The 12,707-nt window shown below is 45.2% G+C and overlaps 1 protein-coding gene across 5 annotated transcripts in view; it reads right to left on the bottom strand.

Annotated features, from left to right (window-relative positions):
* Positions 1–12,707, bottom strand: part of SUFU (SUFU negative regulator of hedgehog signaling) — a 110,307-nt gene that overhangs the window by 37,267 nt on the left and 60,333 nt on the right. For all 5 annotated transcript variants that reach the window (XR_014249263.1, XR_014249264.1, XM_082408398.1 and 2 more), the window contains exon 4: positions 249–391. Coding sequence is in view for 3 of the 5 variants with exons in the window: in XM_082408398.1 (XP_082264524.1) it covers positions 249–391 (143 nt within the window). In the remaining 2 variants the exon portion in view is untranslated. The remainder of the gene's footprint in view (positions 1–248; positions 392–12,707) is intronic.

The raw sequence follows: 12,707 nt of genomic DNA, 5'->3' as shown, positions 1-12,707 counted from the left end.
GTTCACAGAAATACCCTCCCTGCTATCCACTCAGTACAGCCATCCTTTCCTACCCAAATGGCCCCTGCCCCTGCCCCCTTACCCCATCTCAGCAGGTTAAATCAGGCCATCCGAATCTACCCGACAAACCATCAGAGGGACTAGAAAGTGGAAGAAGACCACAGGAAATCTCCGTTCCCTCACTGCCCCACCCAAGCCCTCCTGTCCTACCAGGAAAGGCTCAAGGCCAAGTCCAAGCTGCGCCTCACCTGGAGGAAGGTAACCACCCCAAAGGGTGTCTGCACGGGTTGCATCTGCGGGTCCTCTGTCAGCAACATGTGCTGAATTCTCGACTCGCTGTTATCCAAAGGGCTATGCCAAGACACGTGGTCCCCGCTGCAGAAGGTGTTCTCTGTGGACAGACGTGAGGGTCCTCAGCGACCGAGGCCCTGCAGCCAGGCCTGGAGCCCGACCCGGGGTCTCAGAAGCCCAGGCTGGGAGGCTCCCCAGCCTTCCAAGGTGGCCCCTGTGAAGGAGGGGACGTATTCACTTGGATGGGAGCAAAGAGTATGGCTACTGCCCCTAAATCAAACAGTTCCTGCTCGCCAATTCTGCCAGCCTTCGGTGGAAGACGAAGTGTGGCTGCCTGCTTGGCCCGGCAAGTCCAAAGACTTCTGGCGTCTTTGCTTCCCCAGCACCTTCACTTATTCGGGCGGCGGGGGGCAGCCACAATCGGGTCTGCCAAGAAAGAATAAAGTGCTTTACTGTGGGACCATCCTGGCCAGGAGTCCACAGGGAGGCTGGAGGGCAATAAAACCCTTCACCTTGGAAAAACATACCAGGATTTCTGTGCGGCTGAAATAGTGTTCAAATAGGAACTCCCTGCCTTGGAGGGCTTTTGAGATCTGTCACCAGTTTCTCACAGGTAGACAGATTCAGGGAATAGTTCCTCATTAGATGGAGGTCTGACTTTGCCTCACACACCTCGGCCGAGATGTGCAGCCCGGAGGGGCAGCTGTTCCCATGAGGACACAGGCATTGGGCCCAGGCTGCCCAAGAGAAACGTGCAAATACGGCCACCCTGTAGTCTCACTGTTGCCCTTCACACAGGCCCGCTGCTTTAAAGAAAGATGTTTAAGGTACCACAGCCACAAGGGAAAAACACCCAGATGCTATGACGTCTCCCAAACCCCGGACTCTCGCCTTGGGTGTCCTTCCACAGGTACTCTGCATTTACTAGCCTATAAGCATCTATAGGTCCTCTCCATTTTTTTTCCTTCACACCATTTTGCACATTTCATTTAAAATTATGTATCTTGGAGATCACTTCATATCAACACATAAAGAGTTACCTCATTCCTTTTTTGCCCCAGTTTTATTGAGGGGAAATTATTATTTATAATTGACATACAACACTGTATTTGTTTAAGGTGTACAACATAATGATTTGATATATGTATATATTGTTATATTATTACCACAATAAGCCCATCACCTCACATAGTTACAAATTTTTTTTCTTGTGATGAGAACTTTTAGGATCTACTCTCTTAGCAACTTTCAAATATACAACACAGTGCTGTTGACCATAGGCCACCATGGTGTATAATTACCTCCCCAGAACTTATAACTGGAAGTTTGTACCTCTTAAGCCCCTTTACCCATTTCATCTACCCCTCCCCCACCTCCTCTCCCCTCTGGCAACCACCAGTCTGTTCTCTGTACCTATGAGCTTGGTTTTTGTTTTGTTTTCTTTTGTTCGTTTGTTTTATATATTTTTTAGATTCTACATATAAGTGATATCATATGGTATTGTCTATCTTTGTCTGACTTATTGCACTTAGCATAACATCCTCAAGGCCCATCCATGTTCCAAGTGGCAAGAGTCCATTCTCTTTTATGGCTGAGTAGTATTCCACTGTGTATATATACCACTTTCTTTATCCATTCATCCATCAATGGACACTTAGATTGTCTCCATATCTTGGCTACTGTAAACAACACTGCGGTGAACATGAGGGTGTGTGTATCTTTTCAAATTAATGTTTTTGTTTTCCTCAGATACACCCAGAAGTGGAATTGCTGGATGAGATAGTAGTTTCTGTATTTCATTCTTTGAGGAACCTCCATACTATTTTCCAAGTGTCTGTACCAAGTTACATTCCCACCAACAGTACATAAGTGTTCCCTTTTTCCACGCTCCCACCAACACTTGTTATCTTTTGTCTTTTTGATGACAGCTGTTCTAACAGGTGTGAGGTGATATCTCACTGTAGTTTTTACTTACATTTCCCTGATTAGTGATGTTGAGCACATCTTCATGTAACTGTTGGCCATTTGTATGTCTTCTTTGAAAAAAGGTCTATTCAGTTCCTCTGCTCATTTTAAAATCAGATAGTTTGTTTTGGCTACTGAGTTGTATTAGTTTTAATTTTTTTGTATGAGTTATTTTTATATATTCGACATTAATCCTTTATCAGCTATATGATTTGCAAATATTTTCTCCCATTCAATAGGTTGTCTTTTCATTTTGTCAATGGTTTCCTCTTCTGTGCAGAAGCTCTTAGTTTAATGTAGTCTCACTTATTTATTTTTGCTTTTGATGTCTTTGCTTTTGGGGTCAAATCAAAAAAAAAAATCACTGCCAAGACCAATGTGAAGGAGCTTACCCCCTATGTTTTCTCCTAGGAGTTTTATGGTTTCAGGTCTTATGTTCAAGTCTTTACACCATTTTGAGTAGAGTTCTGTGTACAGTGTAAGATAGGGGTCCAGTTTCAATTTTTTGGATGTGGCTGTCCAGTTCTTCCAACACCATTTATTGAAGAGACTATCCTTTCCCCCATTGTATATTCTTGGCTCCTTAGTTGTAAATTAATTGACCACATATGTGTGGGTTTATTTCTGGGTTCTTTACTCTGTTCCATGGATCTATATGTCTGTTTTTATTTATTTTATTTTACTTTTTTAATAAATTTATTTATTTATTTATTTATTTATGGCTGCGTTGGGTCTTCATTGCTGCGCTCAGGCTTTCTCTAGTTGCGGTGAGTGGGGGCTACTCTTCATTGCAGTTCGCAGCCTTCTCATTGTGGTGGCTTCTCTTGTTGCGGAGCATGGGCTCTAGGCATGCGGGCTTCAGTAGTTGTGGCATGAGGGCTCAGTAGTTGTGGCTCGCGGCCTCTAGGGCACAGGCTCAGTAGTTGTGGTGCACGGGCTTAGTTGCTCCGCGGCATGTGAGATCTCCCCAGACCAGGGCTCGAACCCGTGTTCCCTGCATTGACGGGCAAATTCTTAACCACTGCACCACCAGGGAAGTCCTATATGTCTGCTTTTAATGTCAATACTATACTGTTTTGGTTATTATAGTTTTGTATACTATAACTACCTCAATCTTTTTTTTTTTAATAATCATGAAGTAAGTTTGTATTTTTCATCCTGAAATTGTCCACTACTTCATCCTTTATATAGCTGTATAGTAGTTCATTGTCATCTGTTACTTATTTTATTTATTTATTTATTTATTTATTTGGCTGCATTGGGTGTTAGTTGCAGCACATGGGATCTTCATTGTGGCATGCGGGGTCTTTCGTTGTGGCATGCAGGCTCTTCGTTGCAGTGCACAGACTCTCTAGCTGCAGCACACACGGGCTCTCTAGTTGTGGCACATGGGCTCAGTAGTCCCGCAACAAGTGGGATCTTAGTTCCCCGACCAGGGATTGAACCCATGTCCCCTGCATTGGAAGGCGGATTCTTAACCACTGGACCACCAGGGAGGTCCCTGGTCTATTACTTATGATCTGGGAATTTCAACTGTTGAGATCTCTTCACTTTTTATCAATATTTAAAGTAACGTACAGCTCCAGGCAGAGCCAATCATAAACCCCCAAATTTCCCAATTTCTGCTTGGCCCACTCCTCCCAGATTTTCTCTCCTTTTACAGAAGTGTGTGTCTACAAGCAGCATGCATGATCTGCAAGTAAGAAAACAATACAACAAGTAAAAAGACTGATTAGTAATTAAAAGCTTCCCCCACAATAAAAAGTCTAGGCCCAATGGCTTCACTGTAAATTCTACCAAACATTTAGAGAAGAATTAATACCAATTCTTCATAAACTTTTGCAAAAATTAAAAGAATAGCTAACACTTCCCAATTCATTCTATGAAGCCCTGATACCAAAACCAGACAAAGGCACTGCAAGAAAAGAAAGCCATGGATCAATATCACTTATGCGTAGACACAAACATCTTCAACAAAAATACCAGCAGACTGAATACAGCCACATATAAAAAGGGTTATACACAATGACCAAGTGAGATTTACCCCAGAAATGCAAGTTTGGTTTAACATAAGAAAATCAATGTTATATACTATATCAATAGAATAGAGTTTTTTTAAAAAAATCACATGATCATCTCGATAGATAGAAAAAGCATTTACCAAAATCCAATACTTTTTTTTTTTTAAATGAATTTATTTATTTAGTTAGTTTTGGCTGCGTTGGGTCTTCGTTGCTGTGTGGGGCTTTCTCTCTAGTTGCAGCGAGCGGGGGCTACTCTTCGTTGTGGTGCGTGGGCTTCTCATTGAGGTGGCTTCTCTTTGTTGTGGAGCAAGGGCTCTAGGCGCACAGGCTTCAGTAGTTGTGGCGTGAGGGCTCAGTAGTTGTGGCTCATGGGCTCTAGAGCGCAGGCTCAGTAGTTGTGGCGCACAGGCTTACTTGCTCTGTGGCATGTGGGATCCTCCTGGACCAGGGCTCGAACCCGTGTCCCCTGCATTGGCAGGTGGATTCTTAACCACTGCACCACCAGGGAAGTCCCAAAATCTGAAACACTCAAACTAGGAATAGATGGGAACTTCCTCAACCTGTTAAAGCGTATCTACAAAAAACCTACAGCTAACATCATACTTGATGGTGAAAGACTGAATGATTTCCCTCTAAGATCAAGAACAAGACAGAGTTGCTGCCTCTCACCACTTCTATTCAATGTGGTATTAGAGGTTCTAACCAAGGCAATAAGGCAAGAAAGAGAAAAATCTGGATAGATTGAAAAGGAAATAAAACTATCTCTATTTATAGATGACATGATCTTATACATTGAAAACCCTAAGGAATCCACTTAAAAACTATGAGAAAAAACAAGTTCAGCAAGATTGCAGGGTACAAGAATAATATACAAAAGTCACTTGTATTTCTATACACTAGCAAGAACAATTTTGAAAATAAAATTTATAAAATAATTCCAGGGACTTCCCTGGTGACGCAGTGGTTAAGAATCCGCCTGCCAGGGCTTCCCTGGTGGCACAGTGGTTAAGAATCCACCTGCCAATGTGGGGGACATGGGTTCAAGCCCTGGTCCGGGAAGATCTCACATGCCACGGAGCAGCTAAGCCCGTGCACCACAACTACTGAGCCTGTGCTCTAGAGCCCGCGAGCCACAACTACTGAGCCCGTGTGCCACTACTACTGAAGCCCGCGCGCCTAGAGTCCATGCTCCACAACAAGAGAAGCCACCGCAATGAGAAGCACGAGCACTGCAACGAAGAGTAGCCCCCGCTCACCGCAACTAGAGAAAGCCCGCCCGCAGCAACAAAGACCTAATGCAGCCAAAAATAAATAATATCAATAAAAATGAATTTTAAAAAAAGAATCAAGTTGGATCCCTTCTTTAAACCATAAATAGAACTTAATTCAAAATGGATCACAGGCCTAACTATAATAGTTAAAACTCTTAGAAGAAACGTAAGAGTAAATCTTCTGACCTTGGATTAGGCAATGTTCTTAGATAGATACCAAAAGCACAAGCAAACTAAGAGTAGATAAACTGGACTTCATTAAAATCAAAACCTGTTGTGCTACAAGAAAGTGAAAAAAAATGCAAATTAAAACCACAACGAAATAACCACTTTACATCCATTAGGATTGCCATTTTAAAAATAAAAAAAATAAAACAAACAAAAAACCCCAGAAAATAACAGGTATTGGTGAGGATGTGGAAAAACTGGAACCCTTGTGCAATAGTGGTAGGGATGTAAAACAGTGGAACTGCTTTGGAAAACAATTTGGTGATTCCATGAAATACTAAACATGGAATTACCATACGACCCAGCAATTCCACTACGTATATACCCAAGAGAAATGAAGACATGTTCACACAAGGACTTGCATCTGAATGTTCACAGCAGCATTATTCATAATAGCCCAAAGGTGGAAACAACCCAAATGTCCATCAACTAATGAATGAATAAATAAAATGTGGTATATCCATACGATGGAATATTATTTGGCAACACAAAGTGCTGAAGTATTGATACATGCCACAACATGAACAACATAGCAAAAACATTATGCTAAGTGAGAAACCAGTCACGAAAGGCCATGTGTGATTCCATTTATACAGAATGTCCTGAGTAGGCAAATCTATGGAGATAGACAGATTTGTAGTTGCCTAGGCCTGGGTTGGTTAAGGGGGAATCGGAAGTGACTGGTCTGGAGTTGCTTTTTGGGGTGATGGTGTCACAACTGTGAACTATAAGATATGTGAATTATATCTCAGTAAAGGTGATTTTTTAAAAGAATAAAGAAAATGCAGTAGGTGAAAGGGAAGAATCTCGCGGGAGAGGAAAAGTGGGAGAAGCAAGGCCCTGGATTGTTACTACCACCTCAGGTTAAGCAGCCTGGCCCAGGAGAAACCTAAGTTGTAATGCCCAGACATCACAGCATTTTATAGTCCAAATCACCTCAATGATCACCTGCTCCAGCATTTTCATTTTCTACAAATGAGGAAAGGATCCTCAAGACTGCCCAACGTCATGGAGCAAGCCAGTGAGGATGGGCAGAGTGTAACACCTCTCAAACATTTTTTGTTTTTTGAATTTTATTTTAGTTATGCAGCAGGTTCTTATTAGTTATCCATTGTATACACATCCGTGTACACATGTCAATCCCAATCGCCCAGTTCATCCCACCACCACCCCCACCCCCCGCTTTCCCCCCTCGGTGTCCATATGCTTGTCCTCTACATCTGTGTGTCTATTTCTGCTTGCAAACCGGTTCATCTGTACCATTTTTCTAGGTTCCACATGTATGCATTAATATACGATACCTGTTTTTCTCTTTCTGACTTACTTCACTCTGTATGACAGTCTCTAGATCCATCCATGTCTCTACAAATGACCCAATTTCATTCCTTTTTATGGCTGAGTAATATTCCATTGTATATATGTACCACATCTTCTTTATCCATTCGTCTGTCGATGGGCATTTAGGTTGCGTCCATGACCTGGCTATTGTAAATAGTGCTGCAGTGAACACTGGGGTGCATGTGTCTTTCTGAACTATGGTTTTCTCTGGGCCTCCCAAATTTTTGAGTCATCCATAACACCTGTTAGGATTTTTGACGTATCTATGTACACCTGCACTGTCACCTACATGTATTTTTCCCCCTAAAATTGACTCACTTTTTTTTAACCTAAACAAACTTACTTTAAAAGGAAACTTCATTAAAAAAAATAAAAAATAAATGGAAACTTCATACCACTGTACTAAATAATAAGAGAAATAGAAAATCAGTGTTGCTCACCGTAAAGTGGAAGATAACAACTTCAAAATAATTCAATGAAAAAAAGATATTAATTTATAACTGATACTGTTGCCTACCTAACATTGTTAAAAACTGAAATGAACAAGGGTTAAAGAGCTGTTAGAGGTTTAAAGAGTCAAACTGACAAACTCATTAGGATTGAATCAGAAGGGGGAAGATAGTCCTCACTATTCATGTCACTGAATGCCTTGTCCAGTTATCACTTAAAATCTCTTGCTGGCTTTGGCAAACCCTGGCAGACTGGTTAACCTTGCAGTTGGGAAGGCCCTGTTCCTATTTGCCTCTGCCCCTTACTAGCTGTGACCCTGGGCAACTTACCCAATCACAATCTATAAGCCTGTTTCCTCATCTGTAAGCAGGAAATAGTGGCCTACTCAGTGTGTGCTCCACGTTATTACTCCTGTACTGGAATACAGTATAGCTACTCCTATCCAGGTCCCAGTCCCTTTACCAGAAAACAGGACCGGCCACAGAACCTGTAGCTAACAGCAACTGCCAGTAGGTGGCACCATTGCTCCTGGTTTAAGGAAGAGCTGGGCCAGTAGTTCCCTCCAGCGCCCCACCTCTAGCTGACTTAGGCTGGAAACAGGGAAGAGGCTACAAAGGTTTGGAGTCATGACCTTTTATTAACCAGAAATAACATTGATTTAAAAATAAATGTTGTACCAACCCACACTGTTGAAATGAAATACGAATGACCAAAAGCTACTATGTACAGACAATTTGGGAAGGGGCTTAATTTAGGCAGCTGGGAGACAGGCCCCAGTCGCTGTTCCTGGACCAACACACCAGCCTGCGGGATCCAGAGTGAGTTAAAGGCAGGAGGGGGAGGAGACAGTGTTAACTACCCACAGAAAGGTTCAGAGAGCATGTAGCTAACAACCTCCCAGACCTGCCTGGTGGGGGAACCAGACTTATTAGCTCTGCTATGGCCAAGAAATGGTCTTTCTTAACAATGAAAGAGCCTTGGTCACAGTTTTCAAGCCTTGGACAAAGCCACAATGGGCTCATTCTTGAGTCCAGCCTGGTCTTTACGCCCCGGATGCTCAGCCCCATTCTGTGCGGAGCCACCGCGGGTCTCAGCACTCAGGCCCAGCACCCACCCCGGGAAGACCTCAGACCCTTCAGAGGGGTTTTCAAATGCTAATACTGCCTCGGTTGGAGGCCCAGCTGTTCAGTCCAGTGGTTAGAGGCGCTTGCTCCCTCTCCCTTCCTCTCTCTGGTTCCCTGAAGCGTCCTTACCAAGATATTAGGATGCAAGTCCCTGAGACCCCAACCCAAACAGCACGGCAGAGGGGCCACCAGGGCTGTTACAGGTGAGGCCTGGAGGTTTACTTCCCATTCTCTTCCCTCTTCCTCTGAGCTCTGCCTCCCAGTACCATGAGAAACCTCCCTCGGCTGCAGCCTCTTTGGCAAATTCACACCCTTCCACGGTGGCAAAGAGAGTCCAAAAACTGCTAGGTTCAGTTCTGCCCCTTGCTTTGTTTAAAGAAAGGTTTCATCACTCAATGTCTCTTTCCCCATTAACAAACAACTCCCTGGCAAGAACTCTTAAAAGATGGGGGGGCCGTATGGCTGTGCAGATCCTAACTGACCCCTCGAACTGGCTGTCACCCTACCCCACTTCCCAAACATCCAGCTTTAGTCATGGTGGTTTGAAGTTGGACTGTGCCGGATATAAAAAGTTAGCAAAACCTAGGGAAATGGGTTGCAGAAGAAAACGGCTATTGTTCACAAAATAATTAGTGCTGCCTTTGAAACACTGAGAAACAAGTGCATTCTTCAAGAGTTCTTAATTCATCCCAACTCTGGAGAGTGACTGTCTGTCTCCATTCTGTGTGGAAGTACAGGCCCAGTGGTGTTTCACACAATAGTTCAGAAAGCAATGTCCCACCCACAACATTCCATCTCCGTGGTCAGAATCCATATGCTTGGTCCGAGGAGAAAGGGTTAATGTTGTCTTTTGGAGCCCCAAAAAGAGGGTTTCTCATGGCTGACGCTTGGAGCCCCGTGTTTGGAGATGGCTACATGCATTCCAGAGACAGAGAGCAAGGGCAGGAAACCCAGCTGAACTGGGCCAGGTGTCAAAGGGGTGGCGGGTCTGCAAGAAGCGTTTTAGGGAGTGCAGGAAAATGGAAGGTGGATCAAAGCAGGTTGGTAGACTGGAGTCTGTCAACTTTCTTTTTTTAAAGTCTTTATTGAATTTGTTACAATAGTGCTTCTTCTGTTTTATGTTTCGGTTTTTTGGCTGCAAGGCATGAGGGATCTTAGCTCCCTGACCAGGGATCGAACCCACACCCCCTGCACTGGAAGGCGAAGTCTTAACCACTGGACTGCCGGGGAAGTCCTGGAGTCTGTCAACTTTAAGGTCAAATTCTCAACAATGGGGTAGCCATCACCGTCTCTCAAGAAGCAGTCTCCATCCCTCTCACTGTCTTGGTGCTCACAAAACACTTTGACAACAGAGGCCTAAGTGTCTTCTATGAAGACACAGAGCTGGTTCCTAAGAGGGCTAAGCAGTTCTTTCCTGAAATGCCAGATGTTCCAGACACGCCCCCAGCAACACAGACTGCTGAGAGGGGAGGGTCAGGTAGCCTGTCCTGTCTCCAGAAAGTCCCAGGATGAAACCAACACCCCAGGCGGGAAGAATCCAGCAATGGCCGCACCCACCTCCTTCCTGAGAAGGCCCACTGGGGGCTGCTGCAGCTGGGCCCAGAGAAGGCTTCCTCTGAGACTGGAAGAGAGCCCCTTCAAGTCAGCTGAAGGCCCATGTACTGAACTACATTTACAGGGGCAAAAACACAAGTCTGCACAGGCACAAGCAGCCTCCTGATACCCCGGCAAGAGGAGACAACCTGGAGGTTTTGCTGAATGAACCAGGCCTGGCCGAGATGGTGGAGGAGGTGAAGTCCAAAGTCAGTCCTGTGGGCCTCTGCCCAGTCCAGATGCTCCTAACTGAAGCCACTCAGTCTGCCCACTGCCCCGCTGAATCCCCGTATAATCTTATCCAAATTTCTAAGCCCAGGTGCTTTCTCCTTGCTCTAAGCCAAGCTATGGGGAAAGGAATGGGGTTGTATATGCCTCATCTATTTGTTTCACGGTATATTTCCAGAAACGAAGAGCTTACAAAATTTAAGAGGTCATAGGGTGTAGACAGCCTGATGTCACTGCCACAGATTACATTTCTGGAGCCTTTTAACACACTCATGAGATGCTATGCTCATTCTGGGGAGGGGGTAACCCGAGGCATCACACAGAGGGCACTGCCCTCACTGTCCTAGCGCCAGGACTCCTCTACCCCCACCTGACAGCACCCACCAAAGGAAGGGCACAGACCACCTTCTTGCCGGTTAAGATCAGTGCTCACCTTCCCCTGGTAACTGCAACTCTCCTTCCTCCAGGGACCCAAGTAAAGCCGTGAGTGAACACTTCCCTGCCCTCCTGCCCTGACTCCCCAGCCCCAAGCCAAAGCTAAGAGTTCAGTTCAGAGCCTTGCAGCCGTGGTGAGGCACGGCCCACCCTAGGAACTCTGGATGGCAGCTGAGAGCAATATGTATGTATATCACATAGGAGCAAAAAACAAATCCGTCCCAGGTAATTCCCCTTTAACACTTGAGTGCTGTAAGGAGAGAATAAGAGTGGAATGCTCTGGAGCTTAGAGGCTTCGATTGGTACAAAACAACAGAGTCTGGTGCCCCTGCCCTTCTCTACACACATGCACAGCTGACAAGATGCTTGTAGGGAAGGAGATCTCAGGAGCGTGATTACACAATCGCCCCACTGCAGCGTTTCAAATCAAACTCTCCCAAAGAAAGGCCGAGACAGGATTCTTTCTTTAAGTAAGAAAAAAAAAAAAACCCACAAAACAAACAAACAGTGTGTGGAGGAGGGAGACAGATTCTCTGTCCGTGTGTTAATGGGCCTTCGTGGCTAGCAGGCAAAGCTCTTCGTAGCTGAGTGGATGGTGTGGACGGTGGCCCGCTGCCAAGCTTTTCCAACCCAGTCAAGTGGTGGAAGCAAAGGATTAAAGCCCCCTCCCACCTTTTAAAAGTCCTGAAGGCAGTTTCATGACTGGAAAAGTGAATTTGAGTGTTTGGTTAGAGAGCGTCCCTCATCTAGTTCTGTGTGATATCAATCTGGCTCAATGTGGCTGCAAGACACAGCTCGGGAAGTGGGCGTGCTGTACCGCTTGATTAAGTAAAGAAGAGCGAGAGGAGACGTGTTTGTTCTTACAAAACTGAAGGGGAACTGAAAGGATGTTCCTTCTAGGTTTTGCCCAGAATCAAAGGAATTGCCAAGGATCAGAAAGCCAGTCCAAGGAGACTCAAAATTGTTTCCCTATGTATTTTCTCAACAACCTCTGGCTCTCCACCTTCCTCCCTCTCCCTCAAAGCCACAGACACAAAGGCAAATGGTGCAGGGGAAGGAAGATCCCTTTCATAAGCAGAGCTCAGCAAAGCTACTGCAGGGAAGGCGGGAGGCTGGCAGGATGCTGGGGGCCCCCAGGGGCCTTACCCAAAAGCGAGTCTCAGGACTGGCTCTCTACCTGGCAGTGGTGATGCCCCCAGAGTCTGACTGTGGATCCCAGACACTCGCCTTGTGTCCGCACGCACAGGGCCCTGGCCAGACACCCTCATTCTCCCCCCCGGTGATGGTGAGGACCCTGACTGCAAAGGGAGCTTGTAGGGATTTATCCGCCACGGCTCACAGCTGTCACTAGTCAAAGCCTGTTCCTTCACCCACTATGGGCCATGCCCTCCTGTAAGGAATTCAGGGCCTTGCTCACCACTTCAAGAGAGCCTTGAGTCCTAAGCTGGCAGATGCTTCCACTTCTCTTTTAAAGCAGCTCCATCTGTTTAGACACCTGTCAGTATGGAAAGGAAGAGTCTTCTGCCCAGAGGCCTGTAAATGAGCAACACCCACCCGTGCTCCTCTCACTCTCCTGAACCGGCACAGAGGACCTGCCACCTACACGCAGGGAAGATTTCAAGATCCTTTGCTCTGAAAGCCAAATTAACTAAAAAGGTTTTAAACTTGCAGTACCTACATACATTTCAATCCCTCAAAATGCCAAGAGATGATTTGGAGCTTTAAAATCAAGCACATGCTTCTACTCCTTCCACCTTTTT

Source organism: Balaenoptera borealis (genome assembly GCF_965194805.1).
Source record: "Balaenoptera borealis genome assembly, chromosome: 10".
In the NCBI taxonomy this organism is placed as follows: domain Eukaryota; kingdom Metazoa; phylum Chordata; class Mammalia; order Artiodactyla; family Balaenopteridae; genus Balaenoptera; species Balaenoptera borealis.
The sequence above is the reverse complement of the archived record's forward strand: the minus strand, read 5'-3'. Positions and strand labels throughout refer to the sequence as shown.